The 15,841-nt window shown below is 38.9% G+C and overlaps 1 protein-coding gene across 11 annotated transcripts in view; it reads right to left on the reverse strand.

Moving 5' to 3' along the window:
- gramd1bb (GRAM domain containing 1Bb) overlaps positions 1-15,841 on the reverse strand; it is a 196,670-nt gene that overhangs the window by 48,540 nt on the left and 132,289 nt on the right. Inside the window, exon 1 of one of the 11 annotated variants that reach the window (XM_055174426.2) lies at positions 4,155-5,064. The exons of the other annotated variants lie outside the window; for them this stretch is intronic. Within the exon in view, the coding sequence (XP_055030401.1) occupies positions 4,155-4,177 (23 nt within the window). The 5' untranslated portion in view covers positions 4,178-5,064. Of the gene's footprint in view, positions 1-4,154; positions 5,065-15,841 lie in introns of those variants that run through there. 11 annotated transcript variants of the gene reach the window in all.

Below are 15,841 nucleotides of genomic sequence, written 5' to 3' on the forward strand. Positions count from 1 at the left end.
CTTTGCAAATGCGTCTTTTTGCTTATCTGTGTCTTGGTGAGGGCGAAGAAACACACACACACACGCACACGCACGCACGCACGCACGCGCACACACACACACACACACACAAACACACACACACACACACACACACACACACACACACAAACACACACACACACACACACACACACACACACACACACACAAACAGCTACTTTATAATTCTGAGGTTCTTTGCCTTTCACATGGTCGTGGATCATTATTGTCACAAATTTTAGTTACGCGAGTTTATTTTCTGCAGGAGAACAACATGCAATCATGCCGCGGACCACCGTTTGAAGACCCATGATTTAAAAAGTTTTTACTATTGCTTATATGTCAATGTTGTGTTTAACATGAATTAAGATAAACCCCGTGCAAATTCATCATTCAAGACCATTGCTGAGTATTTTCTCAATAAAATTGCAGTCATATAATTCCTGCGGTTTGAAATTGCCTCAGTTTCCTACGTCATTAACATGCAACCAGTCACGTCAACATTGTTAAGCGAGTGGATCAGGCAGTCCAAGGGTGTGTCTCAATCAGCTCCCTTGTTCAGTAGTCAGGGCACTGATCAGGGAGTCGGACATTTTAAGAGCTGTCTCAATCGCAAAATCCTTCCAGTGCACTGGAACGTCCGTTCCCTAAAAATTCCCACAATGCAACCCAAAAGCCAGTGAGCATCGATGGTCCCCATGTTCCCTTACCGGAAATCACGTGACCTTTTCTGAAGCTCGCCAACCGAAAATCACGTGATCCAACTCAATAAACTTTATGAAGTTATAACGTTTGTTTTAGTTTTAAATATAACACACATCGCTAGACAGTAAGGAAGCACAATCTACTCAATATTTAAAATAATAATATTTATTTAAAATTGTATATATATATAATGTAATTAAATTCCTCCAATTTTATGCACGGATATGTAAGAGAATATGGTTTTGCCGTTTGTTGATGAGTAACAGCTGTGAGTGATCACAACATGCTTAAGCAGCCACGTGACAGAAAAATAAGTGAACAGTGTCCCAATGTCAAGTGAGCTAGGGTCCGTACCAGAGCCGGAACCTGTGTACACGATATACTGATTCACGACCTCGGGAGCTAGGGAACAAATTGAGACACAGGGCGAGTCATAGAATTGGATGCTGCATAGACTCGTCGCTGAAACGATTGCAGAACTGTTGCTTTAGCTCTACTTCTGCAACGCAAGCAGACTCATACGTGCAATGTGAATGCTTTAAACTGTTAACATCATTGCTGATTAAAAAGTACACGCAACTTACATATGCTATGGGTAAACTGGCAGCTACCTGTCTTGAACTGCCAAATGCGAGATCTATATAGATTTATATCTATGGTCTGAGCTGGTGCGATTGAGTGGATGCAGGGAATCATTTTTTTACGTTAAATTAGCATTTTTAATTAATGATGATTCATACAGAGCTGTTTGTATGAGGCTACCCATGTCTGAATAGACTCATGAGCTGCCCTATTTAGAGTATGGCAGAGCAGTCATTTAGACAGAAAGAGAGCGCAGGAACAGGCAAGAGATCAGCAGTGTCCACAGGGAAATCAGAGGGATAAAAAAACTCTTCCAATGCAGATGACAAAGAGGGGAGGCTGGGGGGTGAGACCCAACACACTGAGTTCACAAACAAGTTCACCTTAGTCTTTCATTTACCTGACAATCATAGCTTTAGCTTCATTTTCAACATTTAGCAGGAGATACAGAAAATAAACAAGCGACACTGTTCATGAAAAATAGAAACGTGTATGACATCAGAGCAAAAGTTTTTTGCCACACATCAGCATGACATCAGAGCAAGACAGACAACATTTCTAACCAACATGCATCTTGTGGTGATCACCAGTGATTGGTGCTGCGCAGATTTTGCACATCTTGTACGAGCCTATTCTGTTTGACGCAGAAATACGACACTATGCGGAAATATGGTCGAGAGTGGCTATGTTTACATGCACAACATTTTTTCAATCTGATTGAAGGTTACAACGATACAGTTTACATGCACCCTAAACACTGCAATCTGATTTAAATGTTCGTTTACATGTACATTATATAGAATCCGAACCGAACGTCTGCGCAAGCGCACAGCCAGAGTTGCCAGATTCGCGTATCAAAACCATCCCAAATGGACATTCAAAACTAGCCCAAAAGCAGCCCAAATACCAATAACTAATGACCGAAATACTTTCATCTTTAACCCGCAGAAAAACAACAACTGGTGGGAACAGTTTTAAACAGCAGCTCAAATCTAAACTCGAAAAAAAGCAGAAGACTTGGCAACGCCTCACTTCAGACAGCATCTCTCGTCGAGTTCAGGCTTTATCTCTGTATTAAAGTCAAAGCGGAGTTGGAGACAGTTATTCTTAAGACGTTTTCAGATATAGGTGAAGAAAACACACTTTTCAAAAGGCACAACGCTATTTTATTGCTTTAAGTAGGCTAATGTTTTAAAATTACACATAAATGCGTCAGAATGTACATAGCGTGATCCCAGTAACTTTACCTCAATAATGCGTAATGCCACTGCCTTGCTAATGCGTGTTTCTGTGACGAGAATCATGTGATATAAGAGTTTATTAAAAGACGTGAACTTGAGCACAAATGTTCTGCGCATGTGCACAATGTATTTTTGCATCCGATTGAGAAAATACTATGATTCGCGCGTTTACAAGCGTACTTTTCTCCTGCAGATCGGATCAAAGATCGGAGTACACCACCCCCTTTAATACGATCCAAATTTGCATCCGATCGTCCTCAATCGTATTGATTAAGGTGTTTACATGAAGACTTTTCAATACGATTGAGCCATCAATACGATTACAAACGGATTATTTGGTTGCATGTAAATGTAGCTAGTGACTTCCTGTTCAGGGGGACTTAAATTCTTAGATTGCTTATACAATGTGAATACTTTAAAAGATGCCAATATTCATCAATGACTTTAATCTATTAATATTAATAGTAATAAAAATAAACTTTTTCCAAGTTTTTATATTCATTAGATGTGTCTGTAGCATAAGCCAGTGGTTCCCAAACTTTTGCAGCGTGTGGCCCCCCCTTGTGTACGGTGCATTCCTTCGCGGCCCCCCAAAGTAAATTTGTGACAAAAAACTGTTCTAAAACTCAACATTTTAATAAAAAAAACATTAAATTATACAAAAAAGTAGTGCTTTTGGTTAGTAGCCTTATTTTTTTTAGGTTTAATTACACAGAATTCATTATAAATTAATGTATTTCATAAAATGTCATAAAACTGGGGCCCCCCTGGCACCATCTCGCGGGCCCCCTGGGGGCCCTGGCCCCCAGTTTGAAAACCACTGGCATAAGCAACAGAACAGTTTGACACAGCCACAGCTGTGCGTTTGTTAGCATTCTACAACAGTTTAACATGATGATTTATTTATTATATTATACAGTAACACCAAAATCTCTAATACTCAATCGTCTTTAGTGAGCAAAGTGTGAGACATAGCTGAGACTTCTGGAAAACTGCACATGTGCAGAATGACATATAAGGCTATTAAGGTCATTTTCTGAGTCCCTCAAGGCTTAATATGTTCTCAATTAAACCTCATTGCCATCTCTGAGGTATTAAATAAATCTCATAAAAAAATCCTATAAGAAACACTAAATAAAGGGAAACAGGGAAAAGAACAGCGCGCTAAGTGTGAGAGTGATTAATGCGAGAGGAAGCAGGCTGCACGTTGCTGCTCGTTTCTCCTCAGTGCTACACGCTGTGATTTGCAGCTAAAAATATCCACCACATGACTGAGGCGCATTCACAAACACATGCACAGGACGGGACGGGAGGGGGAGATGCAGAGAGGGAGTTTAAAGAAATAAAGGGCACAGGTGCAAAAAAAGAACAAAAGATGGAATAAGGAAGAGGGAGTGGAGTTTGAAGGAAATATCAAAAAAGAGGGAGGCACTGCAGTTGGCCGCATGCCACGACACGCAGTGAGACCTAAGGAGACTTTACAAAATACGATTGTTTTCTTTTTATAAAACGTACACAAACCACACAAACCATTTCCATGCTTTCGGCATCCATTTCCAAAGCCTCATCCCATCACGTATTTCATACTCATAAACATGTTCTTACCATGCAAGTTTGAAGCCTCTCATTGGTGCGTTGCTGATAGAGTGTTGGGTACGGCGTCAGGTGGCTGCGGCCGGTGAGGCTGCATGTTGGTGACAGGCAGCCGCTTAGCAGAAAGTGCGTCCCGCTGTGCCGTCCCATTCAGAGAGCCGATACACTACGCACTTGCCCAAGCTAACAGGATACTGACAATCCAGACAGTATAATGCTGCCGGCTGATCTTCCTCGTTTTACGTTTCCCTGAAATTCTGTGTCGTGAGGCTCGGTCACAGCCACTGTGCGTATGTATGTGTATATCAGGTGGAAATAAATATGTGGTAACAAACAGCACTCGCAGCAGAAGCAGGCGACATTCGTCTCATGAAGTTGCAGAGCACGAGTGAATTCGCTCGCTCAATGTCATTCTTTCACGGTTGCACTTGTTCATTCGCTCTTTTTCCTGATTCTCTCTCTCTCTCACACCCGCCCGCTGCTGAAAGCTGCAGTCGCTGAGAGCGATACTGAGCATGCTCATCACAGCTTTTCCTCTCCCTCTTGTTTCTCAGACATTGTTTGGTTAGCTGTGACTGTCTCCTCTGGTGGGCTAAGGGGGGATCAGATGAGGTGGGTTTCTCGTGTGGATTGGTGGGGTGTCTTCTGGCGTTGTGGGGAGATTATAAAGACCTCTCGCCCTCCTGTCAGCCTCAATTAGGACACTTTTATCGGCTGGGAATCTTAATCCGCTAATGCACACACCCACTATGGCTCTTTTCCAAAATCAAGTGAGTTACCTACCCGTGCGGCGTTTGAAGCACTTGTTTCAAGCTGTGTGTGAGGGCAGAGATGTTAGCGGATCGCTCGCACCAATAATACACTCACATCTTCAAAGTATACCCCACTGACCTTCCACACACAGCAACTGTTCGCTCAGAATTCATCCCCTTACAAACAATACAGTGCAAAAATACACATCTTCAGGCTCAACTTGTTAGTAGGGTTGTCTGAACAACAACTGTATAAGGCTATCACTGAACAGGATGGTTCAGGGTCAAGACCAACCAACACTGATAAACCTCGTTTAAAGGGGACGTTAGGGTTTCCCGCAGCACATTTCAGTTAAGGCGGCCCGCCTAAGCTTGGAAACCCTACCGCCTTAACTAGGTAGTCAAAAAAAAATCGCTACACAAAAGGGCATTAAGTGCATCTCGGAGAATAGCGCGTACACGCATCACACCGCGAGCGGAGACGCGCACCACATGGCCGAAATGAGAAAGACGTGGTCTGGACGGTCACTGTCTGTAGGATAACTAGCCAGTTCATAAAACATCTCTGAGAATAGCACGGACGCACTTCACACTCCGAGCGTGCACGCGCGCCACATGGCCGAAATGAGATAAGACGTGGTCCGTCATGTCTGGAGGAAAGCCAGTTGATAAAACGCGTGTCCGTGAGAACTGTAAGTGGACTTATGTTTTGGGTTTATTTAAGCCTGTTTTTGTATTCGTCTATAGTTCTTGTAATTTTAAAGTAAGTTAGCTGGTGATTTTGTTGTTTGAGCAACCTGCTAGCTAGGTTTCACATGCCTGTTGATTCTATATAATTGTTGAGCGCTCTTGCTCACTTTATTTATGTGCATTATTTACATGCTACAGTAGTTACACTCCTTTAAGATAATGTAATTAATAGTGGGAAATAATTAGTTTTTACAATCTTTGCGCTATCTATCATCGTTTGCCAGATGTTTGACAACATCTGCTTTAGTTTGTGTTTATTAACCATTTAGTTTCACTTCACCACACAGCTATTTATGTTGGAGGTAAAAACATTTAATTCATTAATAATCTAGTATGTGCTCATTTTTTGTCCTAGTTTCTTCGAAATGAAGTTTTATTTGAGTGTTTTAAATAAAAATATTTTAATTTTCATCATGACGTATACGCCCCCCCCCCATGATTGCCATGCCCACGGCACCGCCCACCCGCCCAACCCTACAACCTTAACTAACAAATTTTCTGCGGGAAACCTTGGACATATCATGAAAATCTGACTGTTTCCATGTTTAAGTGCTATAATTGGGTCCCCAGTGCTTCTATCAACCTAGAAAATGTGTAAAAGATCAACCCAGTTACTTAGTTTTGGTAAACCATTCTCTGCAAGAATGTGAAAAAACAGATCATTGAAATTTGGCTCCCCTTGTGATGGCAGAAGGGGATAATACCGCCCCTTAATCTGCACTATCCAACAACGGCACTGCTATTTTGTGCAGAGATTAACTCATTTGCATTTTAAAGGACAAATAAACGCCTATAAAGTACCATTTTAACGTTATAATAAATTATCTATGGGGTATTTTGAGCTAAAACTTTACATATTTATCGATAAGCAGAATAACAAAAACAATGGAGTAGTCTGGTGCTGCTGTGAAGGAGCATGGAATTATGGGAGTTGTTGTCTTCACCTTTACTGTGGATGTCCAGCGGGACTCACAAATCATGTTCATGGATGATGTAATGAAATAAAACGTTATAACCATTACATTTTGCTAGTTTATGATAATGCAACTGTTTCTCTTTTTCAGAAGATATTAACATGCTGCTATATTCATAGATATTTTACTCTGTGCCATGTTTTTATGAGAGCATGTGACACAACATTTCTTGGTTCTTCGTCCAGATGCACAGCTTGACATTTCTGCTAATTAAACATTTCTCTGTATTAGCTTAGCACGTACTGAGAGTCACACTCTTTCCAGGAAAATGGCCACGATGCTTGCACCTAAAACCAACACGCACTGATAGATGCACATATAATGGCATTGCATCAGCAACACACATTGCCACTGCAGGGTACAATCTAAAACAAAAAAGGATTCTGGGAAACTGGATGTTTCTGTTAAAAAACAAGATATGCTGGAATACTAATAAACAACTGCATGAATAATATTTTATACAAACTTCAAAACGATTTATGATTTGTTGGAATTTGACAAAAAATGACAGAGTTACACCTGTTGATAGAGTCAGCAAAGACAATTTTGAGAAAAATCGAGTTAAAAGATTTTTGATGGGTCAAAAAGAAAATCACTGCATCCATACCTTAAAGGGGACAGAGAATGAAAAAGCATTTTTACCTTGTCTTTGCTGAATAATGGTAGTCTACCCACATTCACAAACATACAAAAAGTGCTAGACATGCTAAACATCTCACTCTCATATAAATTCCTCTTTTAGAAATGTCAGCCAGAAAACGGCCCAATCTGAAAAACTGATGCTTATGACATCACAGGCATCTCACTGCCCCTCCACTTTCAAATAATTGGCTACATTTATTGAGTGGCAGCAAAGTCAGCCAATCAGTAATGAGATTGCAAGTTAAGCCAGTAGGGGGAGCCAAATAGGTGCAAACCCACTTGTTTAAAATCCCCCACCCTAATAGAGCTATCTGAGAGAGGTTTTTAGGAAGCTTCTAAGGCATTATAGACCCAAACTAAAAAAATTGTCTACATGTCACATCACAGAACAAGGATAAATACCCCGTTCAATCAATTCTATGTCACCTTTAAAATCACTGGTAAACACACAAAACTATAGGAAAAATATATGTTCAATGTTTTTCTTTCATTAATTGTTTGATTGACATTGAGACACACAGCTTTAAGATCTACTGTAATGCAAGGATATAATATAATGTTACACATCAAAACTTTTTTCCCAACAGTTAACCAAACATTCACTTAAAGGGATAGTTCGGCCAAAAACGATATTAAACCCATGATTTACTCACCCCCAAGCTGTCCGAGTTGCATATGTCCATCGTTTTTCAGACAAACACATTTTCGGATATTTTAGAAAATATTTTAGATCTTTCTGTTCATTAAATGTTATGTTACGGGGTCCAGCAATAGTCCACGACCTTCAAGTCCAAAAAAGTGCGTCCATCCTTCACAAATTAAATCCAAACGGCTCCAGGGTGATAAACAAAGGTCTTCTGTGGGTGGTCCGTGCGGTGTTGTTGTGGAAATGTCCATATTTGAGATGTTGTTGACGTTGTAAGCTGCCTTCCGGTAGCGCCGCCATTTTGGAGTGATGCGCATTCAGGATGAGAGCTTACGCAACGTACAGAGTTTCTCTGCTGCTGCTCTGTGCCCCCGCCCTCCGAATTTGTCATACGTCACTAAGAAAAGTGCGTACACTACGCTAATACTCTCTCCTAAGTCTAAGATGGCGGCGCTACCGGAAGGTAGTTTATAACGTTAATAACATTTTAAATATGGATATTTCTACAACAACACCGCACGGATTACCCACAGAAGACCTTTGTTTATCACCCTGGAGCCGTTTCGATTTAATTTGTGAAGGATGGACGCACTTTTTTGGACTTGAAGGTCGTGGACTATTGCTGGACCCCGTAACATAACATTTAATGAACAGAAAGATCTAAAATATTTTCTAAAATATCCGAAAATGTGTTTTTCTGAAAAACGATGGACATATGCAACTCGGACAGCTTGGGGGTGAGTAAATCATGGGTTTAATATCGTTTTTGGCCGAACTATCCCTTTAAGATATAACAGATTATATCTGCATGAATTTTTGTCAAAACAGATATTTTTAAAACTGTAATTGTGTAAATGTGTATATGTGTATCGAGGTCATGCACTCGAATCTGTCAATCAGCGCGAGAAAGATCGTTGACATGTCTTATTTCTCTTAATAACTCTTTAACATCAATCAGGGCCCGAACTTTATCTCTCTTATTAGTTATTTTTACATCAAGCAAGTCCTGCACTTTATGTTGTAAAACCAAAAGGTCACGTGCATGTGGATGAACACGCATCTTTGTATTAGATTAAGCATTTTGGACAGTACACCTCTCAGAAAACATACAAATAAACTTACATTTTAGATGTTTAATGACTATTTAGAGAACTGGGATCGCTAGATGAGGGCTTACGTACTTTTCTTATGAAAACCTAAATTTAGACCAAAATCAACATTTATAATTTCTTTTGCCTCTAGCTTAAAATTAAGCTGTGCGCCTTCTGACTCATTTTGGCAGCATGAGTCACAAATGTTTTAATGACTATTTTAGATGTACCTTTGTTTTCTTCATTGTTACAATAGATTTTCTATTCCAGTTTAGGTAAAAGTATTCTACTAAGAGGGTTAAAAAGCACACAAAGGTCTGAGAATGGTGTTTGGAACAGGGACATGCGATAGCTTTATTTTTAAACTCTCAAATCTATTTCACGTGACAATTATAAAATGATTACTCGTTTTGTAAATGTATGGGAAAATGTAATCCACAATGTACAGAAGAAGTTATTGGGTGTGGTGCTGAATGGACAGCTCCTTACATTATAACTAAAGAAAAGAATCCACACTACAATAAGACAACAAATCAAAGACACTCTGCTGTGTATCATTCATAAACGGAGTTGTCCTGCTTTTTTCACAAAAAATAACATTACATGAAATGTTTGTCAACGAATGACCCACTTGCTCTGTACTAGAACCCGGTGATCAACTTTACTATCTACTCCCTAAACTTGATCTTCTTAAGCACCATCTTGATAAAATAAAAGCTTGTTATTGGCTAGTACATGCATTACTTAAAGGTGACAGAGAATAAAAAACGCTTTTATCTTGTCTTAGTTGAATAATGGTAGTCTACCCGTATTTACAAACATACGAATTACGAAAAGTGCTAGACATTCTGAACATCTCCGGTTTATAGAAATTTCTCCTTTAGAAATGTCCGTCAGAAAATGGCCCAATCTAAACAACGTATACATATTACATAAAATGCATCTCACCCCCCACTCTCATTCAGTTCCCTCCCCTTCAAAATAATTGGCAAACATCCGGCCTCTCGCCTCCAAAGGGAAGTAAATTGCAGTAGTGTTTGTGAAGTTTAAGGCGAAATTGCGAGTCACGTTCCGAGGTGTGCTCTTCTATCTGTAAAATTTTGGTCTGTCCGTGTTCTGAAGACGGCAAAGTTTACATTCTTTTGAGTGGCAGCAAAGGCAGCAAAGGCAGCCAATCAGCGTCAAGTGCTTGCATTTTATAATGAGGTAGCCAGTTAAGCCTGAAGGACGCCAAATAGGTGCAAAACCACGTGTTTAAAATCCCCCACCCTAATATAGGTTTCTGAGAGATGTTTTTAGGAAGCTTCTAAGGCATTACAGACCCAACCAAAATGTTGTTGTCTACATGTCACATCACAGAACAAGGATAAATACCCCAGTCACCTTTAAACAGCAATTGCTCCTCATACTAGATAATGATTCCAGTATAAAAGGGGCAGTCCTCCTGGACTGAACAGCTTTAACCCTAGTTAAATACAGTGGCTAATCCAAACCCTGATTTGCTGCTTTAAATGCGTTTAAATACAGTTGGGACTAAACTTAGCAGGGTACTGTCTAATATTATGTACTGTTTCAGTAAGTGCTGCATACTTCAGTGTGCATGTGATGTTCTACCACAGCAACAAAAATGATTTATTTAGGTTCGTACATTATTTTCGTAGTTGTTGTTAGTACTTTAGGTGAGCATACAGGTCAAAATGGTGGATAATGAATGTTTAAAATATATCCATATTGCATCCACACATACTGTATAGAATGTGCTGTCTTACTGGTCAGTACATACTGGTATAAGGCGTGATTTTGAACACTGGGCTACCATTTCATAAATACTAAGAATTTGGATTATACTCTGCAACAGCTCCAGGGCTCAACGCAAATACATTTTTATACTGGCCCAGTCGGGCCAGTGGTTCAGGTTTTCACTTGCCCTGCCAAAATATTTTACTGGCCCCAATTAAAAAGTCAGTGTCACATATTTAAAAATAATAATTCAAAAGTCAAATATAATTGTATACATATAGAACAGACATGTTCCAACGAAAAACGGCTCCCAACTTTTCTGCTTTACCTAAAAAAATTGTGCAAAATATTGCATCGTTTCTTTTGCCGTGTTTTAGCCATGTAAATGTCTGCTTCCAAGATGTTAAGTAGTATACATTGATGAAAATATATTTAAGTGACTAAGGGTGAAGCACTGGCCCGTTCGGGAAAGTGACAATAATTTTTACTGGCCCAAACGTCTCTCACGCTTGCCCCGGGCCACCGGGCAGTCCTTTATGTTGAGCTCTGAGCTCTCACTTTAACTTTAAAGTAGGCAGTCGCTCCCAAAAGTCCAGAAAGTTGGTTATCATTTGGAAAAAAATACACTTTTCTCAACTTTTTCACAACGCTGGACACGCCCCATCCGGTCACCAATAGTCACTGTCCCTCTTGTTGCCAGAAGTCGCCAAGCTTCTGTTGAAATGAATGAAATCATGTCGCTGTGCTACTGCTAGTCGCTGGTAGTCTGAAAGGTCAGCACGCAATATGTAAGGGTTAATGTAGAGGTAGCCGCCGGTAGTTATTGGGAAATAAGCCCCGACAGTGTGATCAGGACCCGACGCGAAGCGGAGGGTCTTGTATCACACTGAAGGGGCTTATTTTCCCGATAACTACCGGCTGCCTCTACATTATCCCGCTTATTACACGGCTACTTGTCACATAAGAAAAAAAACGGACATAAATATGAATTTGAAACATTTGTTTTAAATTAACATTTTTATCCTTCCGCGAAAGTTTGCACAGATGCATAAAATGATCGTAATACCTTATTAAGATCCTCTGCTTCATACTTGTCTGTCTCCATTTTTTTCTCTTTTAAGTTAGCCAGTCTTTGAGAAGTTTTAATGCCCATTCTGTATATTTGTGTGTGTTGGCTTCGTAGCTGTCATGCTCTATTTTGTCAAGTTCAGTCTCAGTAAGCTCTCTGTGTCTTGTCGTTGTTCGTTCTTCTATCCACTGTTTAAATGTTTTGTTTTTTCCGTACATGTTAAAATTAATGTCAAAATTTTCCATTCTTAATTGTGGGTGTCCAGTGTTTGTCACAAGATGGCGCCAAACAGTAATCTTTATTGGTCTTTATTGGCGCAGAGCGATTTTAATCGTACAAGTAGTACCGGCTATGCGTTATTACTTTGTAGCTGTTATTATTTGAAAAGAACAAACCTGCAAATGTCTCAACTGACCAATCAGAATCAAGCATTCCAGAGAGCCGTGTAATAAATATATATAATTTTATCAATACTTAACTCTTTCACCGCCAGCATTTTTCATGATTTTCACAAAAGTTTAATGCCTTCCAGAAAATGCTCCTTTTTATAAACATACAATATATGAAATAAAAGAACAGACCCTCTGCTTTCAAACAAAAAAATCAGTTTCATCCTACCTTCATGTGTTCTGTTTTTATCACCTCTCAAATATGTGTAGGGTTCATCAAAAACACCAAATTTTGAGCAAAAAGCAGAGATAATTCCATTTTTGTGAAGGAATTTTGATAGAGATCAGATGCAGAGCGATCTTTAAAACATACACGGACATACAACTGTTTGCCCTAGGGCAATACATCCGGGTTTTATAAGTTGTGGAATAATAGGTGGATAATAGCGGTATTGCAGATTGACAAGATATCTCGTCAATGGCGGGGAAAGAGTTAAATGGAATATAAGAATTTGGCCAAAACGTGATATCTTAGAAGGCAGCATCATTTTGCAAACCACCATTTGAAACAATCTTCGCTTTGCTTGTGATATCTTAAAATTCTGCCTAGGTAGGTAGCTCATTGATATTTTCAAGGTTTTGGTACTCAAAATGCCACCAATACAGCCTGAAGCAACTTCAAAAACATTGATTTGTTACATGCCTGTGACTCAAATGATCAATAATACAAAACGTGCTTGCAGCTTACATTCACTGATGCTTTTCATATGAACATACAGTTCAGAAACAGGATTTCCAACATGTGAAGTCTAAATAGTGAGCCTTTAAATACAAGTATGCTGAGTTATGCGACTCTCTCCCTTGCTATAGTTTTAGGTATCTCTTCTATCCCTCTCTCTTTTTGACACACCCTGCCTAAGGATCCATACCGGATTATTTTTGATGCTGTATAGGTTGATCAGCGGTGGCCAATAAGAAGTGAGACTTTGTTGTCAGCTGACCGGGTGACTGTCACACCAGTTCAGTGTCAGATATGGCGGCACGTGGTCATCCTGGCCCTCTGTAAATCTCACGCACACACTTTCTGTCTCTCTCTCTCCCTCTCCCATGCACAGTTTACTAATCCTTACAGAAAATCCCCATGTGGAAGTGTATACACAGCTGATTGGAGTAAAGGTGAAATAAGACAAAAAACAAATGTAATCTTCTCCTAAACTGACAGTGTGGACCAATGAGTCCCCATTAACCCAATTAGTTTACAAAAGACACAATATGCCAACACTCGGATGACAAATTCATGTAAGAACAATTTGACAGAGGAATAAGCAAGCAACCCAGAGGTCTGAGCTAAAAAAAGGCAACAGTTGGGATGTCAATAAACGTTTGTTCCACGAAACCCATTTGTTTATGTTGTTACTGCTGAATACTGAAAACTCTGTACAGAGAGGCTCATTTTTTTCTCTATGAGCTGCATGATCAACTTGTGCCAGCAGAGGAGAAAAGGCAATAAGCATCAAACTCGCCTACATTCATTGTTGTGTGGGATAATGTGGCATTCCAGCCAGTCACAGACTGGTTTGCTGCATATGCAATTTCACTGTTGTTACTGTCTCTATAGTCCCTTTCTTACAGTAAACCCTACAGAGGAATTTAATCTCTGCGTGGAGTCAAGTTCATCTCCAAACATTTGTGACCAAGTGACTTCACTGAAGGACATTTCTACTAAAGACTGCCGGGGTTGGATTAGACATTACAGACAGTATTTTCCAACATGCATTGCCAGAGAAGATGTGATGCTGATGAAAACTTGTGGCCAAATGCAAATGATATGGAGGACTAGAACCCTCACAAGTAATTTACATATAAATGAACATCTACACATGTTGTTACTGTGATGATTTTTTTATATTACAATTGCAGTCCCGGAATTTCAGGATTTTTTTCCTCTTTATTCCACCTATTTACTGAAATTTCAATACTATATTTAAAGAAAAAAATGCATCATTTCTGATTTATTAACGTATGATTTAGTTTGTTCAATAAAGTGAAACGTTGTTATTCTATAATAAAATACTGATTTATGTAAAAAAAATCAATCAAACTTTCAAAAAAATAAAAGTTCATAATTTATGTAATGCTTCCTGTTGTTAGTGTTTTTTAAGGTCAGTGTGTTATAAATGAAATGTATGTTTTCTGAATGGTTGTCAGTGTTATGTTGGTCCGAGTGACTTTTGGATGTGAGCCAACATTCAGGTTTGTAGTGCAGACTGTTTTTTTTTTGCTGTATTGGTATTGTTTTTTTTTTTCAAAGCCAATGAAATATATCTTTTAAATGCAAATTTAGTCAAGGTTTGGAGCATACTTGTTGGCAAATATATTCATACTAACAGCTGTCTGCCAAAAACGTTAAGTTAAAATAATTAGGTAAAAATACGTCTAATCACATAGAAAAGTCAAAGCACACCTCTTCTCAACAATCAACTATTCTCAAACTTTATTTTTATTTATGTATTGCTATAGCACATACAATTTATAATGTTCAGAACCATAAAAAAACCTCAATTTACAAACTGTTTCCATGGTGTTTCCTGTCACAGGCTCCATTAAATTCACTTCAAAGCCACATACAGGGCTGATTGTACCAAAACAACAGGTGCAAAAGTATGAGGTCAGAATTGTTTCTTATTAAAATAAAACGTGATTCGTTGAACAGAGAATGTGTCAGAAACGGTTAGACAATTTAGATAACAGGGGATGCTGTGAAGGGTATCTCCAGGTTGATTTTGTCCTTTACTACAACAGTAAAATTAAACACACACACACATACAACACTCACACACTGTATACTGTATTTGTGCAGGTAACGCTGTGTTTCCTGTGACCGCATTATGTCTGGTAGGTACACCACGTTCCTGAGTGTACCAAAAGATGCTGGCAAACACTGAGACAATCTCTCACATCTGTATGTGTTTGTCTGAAACTGGATAAGCTGCAGTGCATGTGACTGGGACCTATTGCAGCCAATCATGCCCATTGCGCCCTCTGGTGGTGTACAGGAGAAATGACACGCAGGAGAATAAACAAAACTGTAACACTGTATTTCGATAGTCTACTTCAGACGTTTGACTAAATATAAGTAACTTTGCAACTTCTTGTCAACTTCAAGTCAGTTAAATGATCTGCACAGTGTAAGAACACACAGTACAAGAGGTAGCAATGACAAGCTAATTATATTTAAAGACAATATAAAAAATTAAAAAACAATATTATAATTTCTGCAAAAAGTTTGTTGGATGCAAACAATTTATGGTTGTCTGACTACACCTTGTGGCTGATTGGGTTTACCTTCACTAAAATTCTCAATACCTGTAAGGAAGATTTTTTTGTTGTCTTTGTGTTTAATGTGCATAATCTTTTTAATTCATTCATAGTTTTACAATTATATATATATATATATATATATATATATATATATTAATGTAAAATGTTGGACCACATACATAATTTTTAATGCAAAAAAAACACACAATGTGCAAACATTGTTTTCTATATTTACATTTTATCTCTAGAGATACATCTCACACTTTCCGTTTAGTAGTATGATAAAACATTTATCACAGGCTTGGAAACAAGTTGACAGTTGTAC

Source organism: Misgurnus anguillicaudatus, chromosome 15 (assembly GCF_027580225.2).
Source record: "Misgurnus anguillicaudatus chromosome 15, ASM2758022v2, whole genome shotgun sequence".
NCBI lineage: Eukaryota > Metazoa > Chordata > Actinopteri > Cypriniformes > Cobitidae > Misgurnus > Misgurnus anguillicaudatus.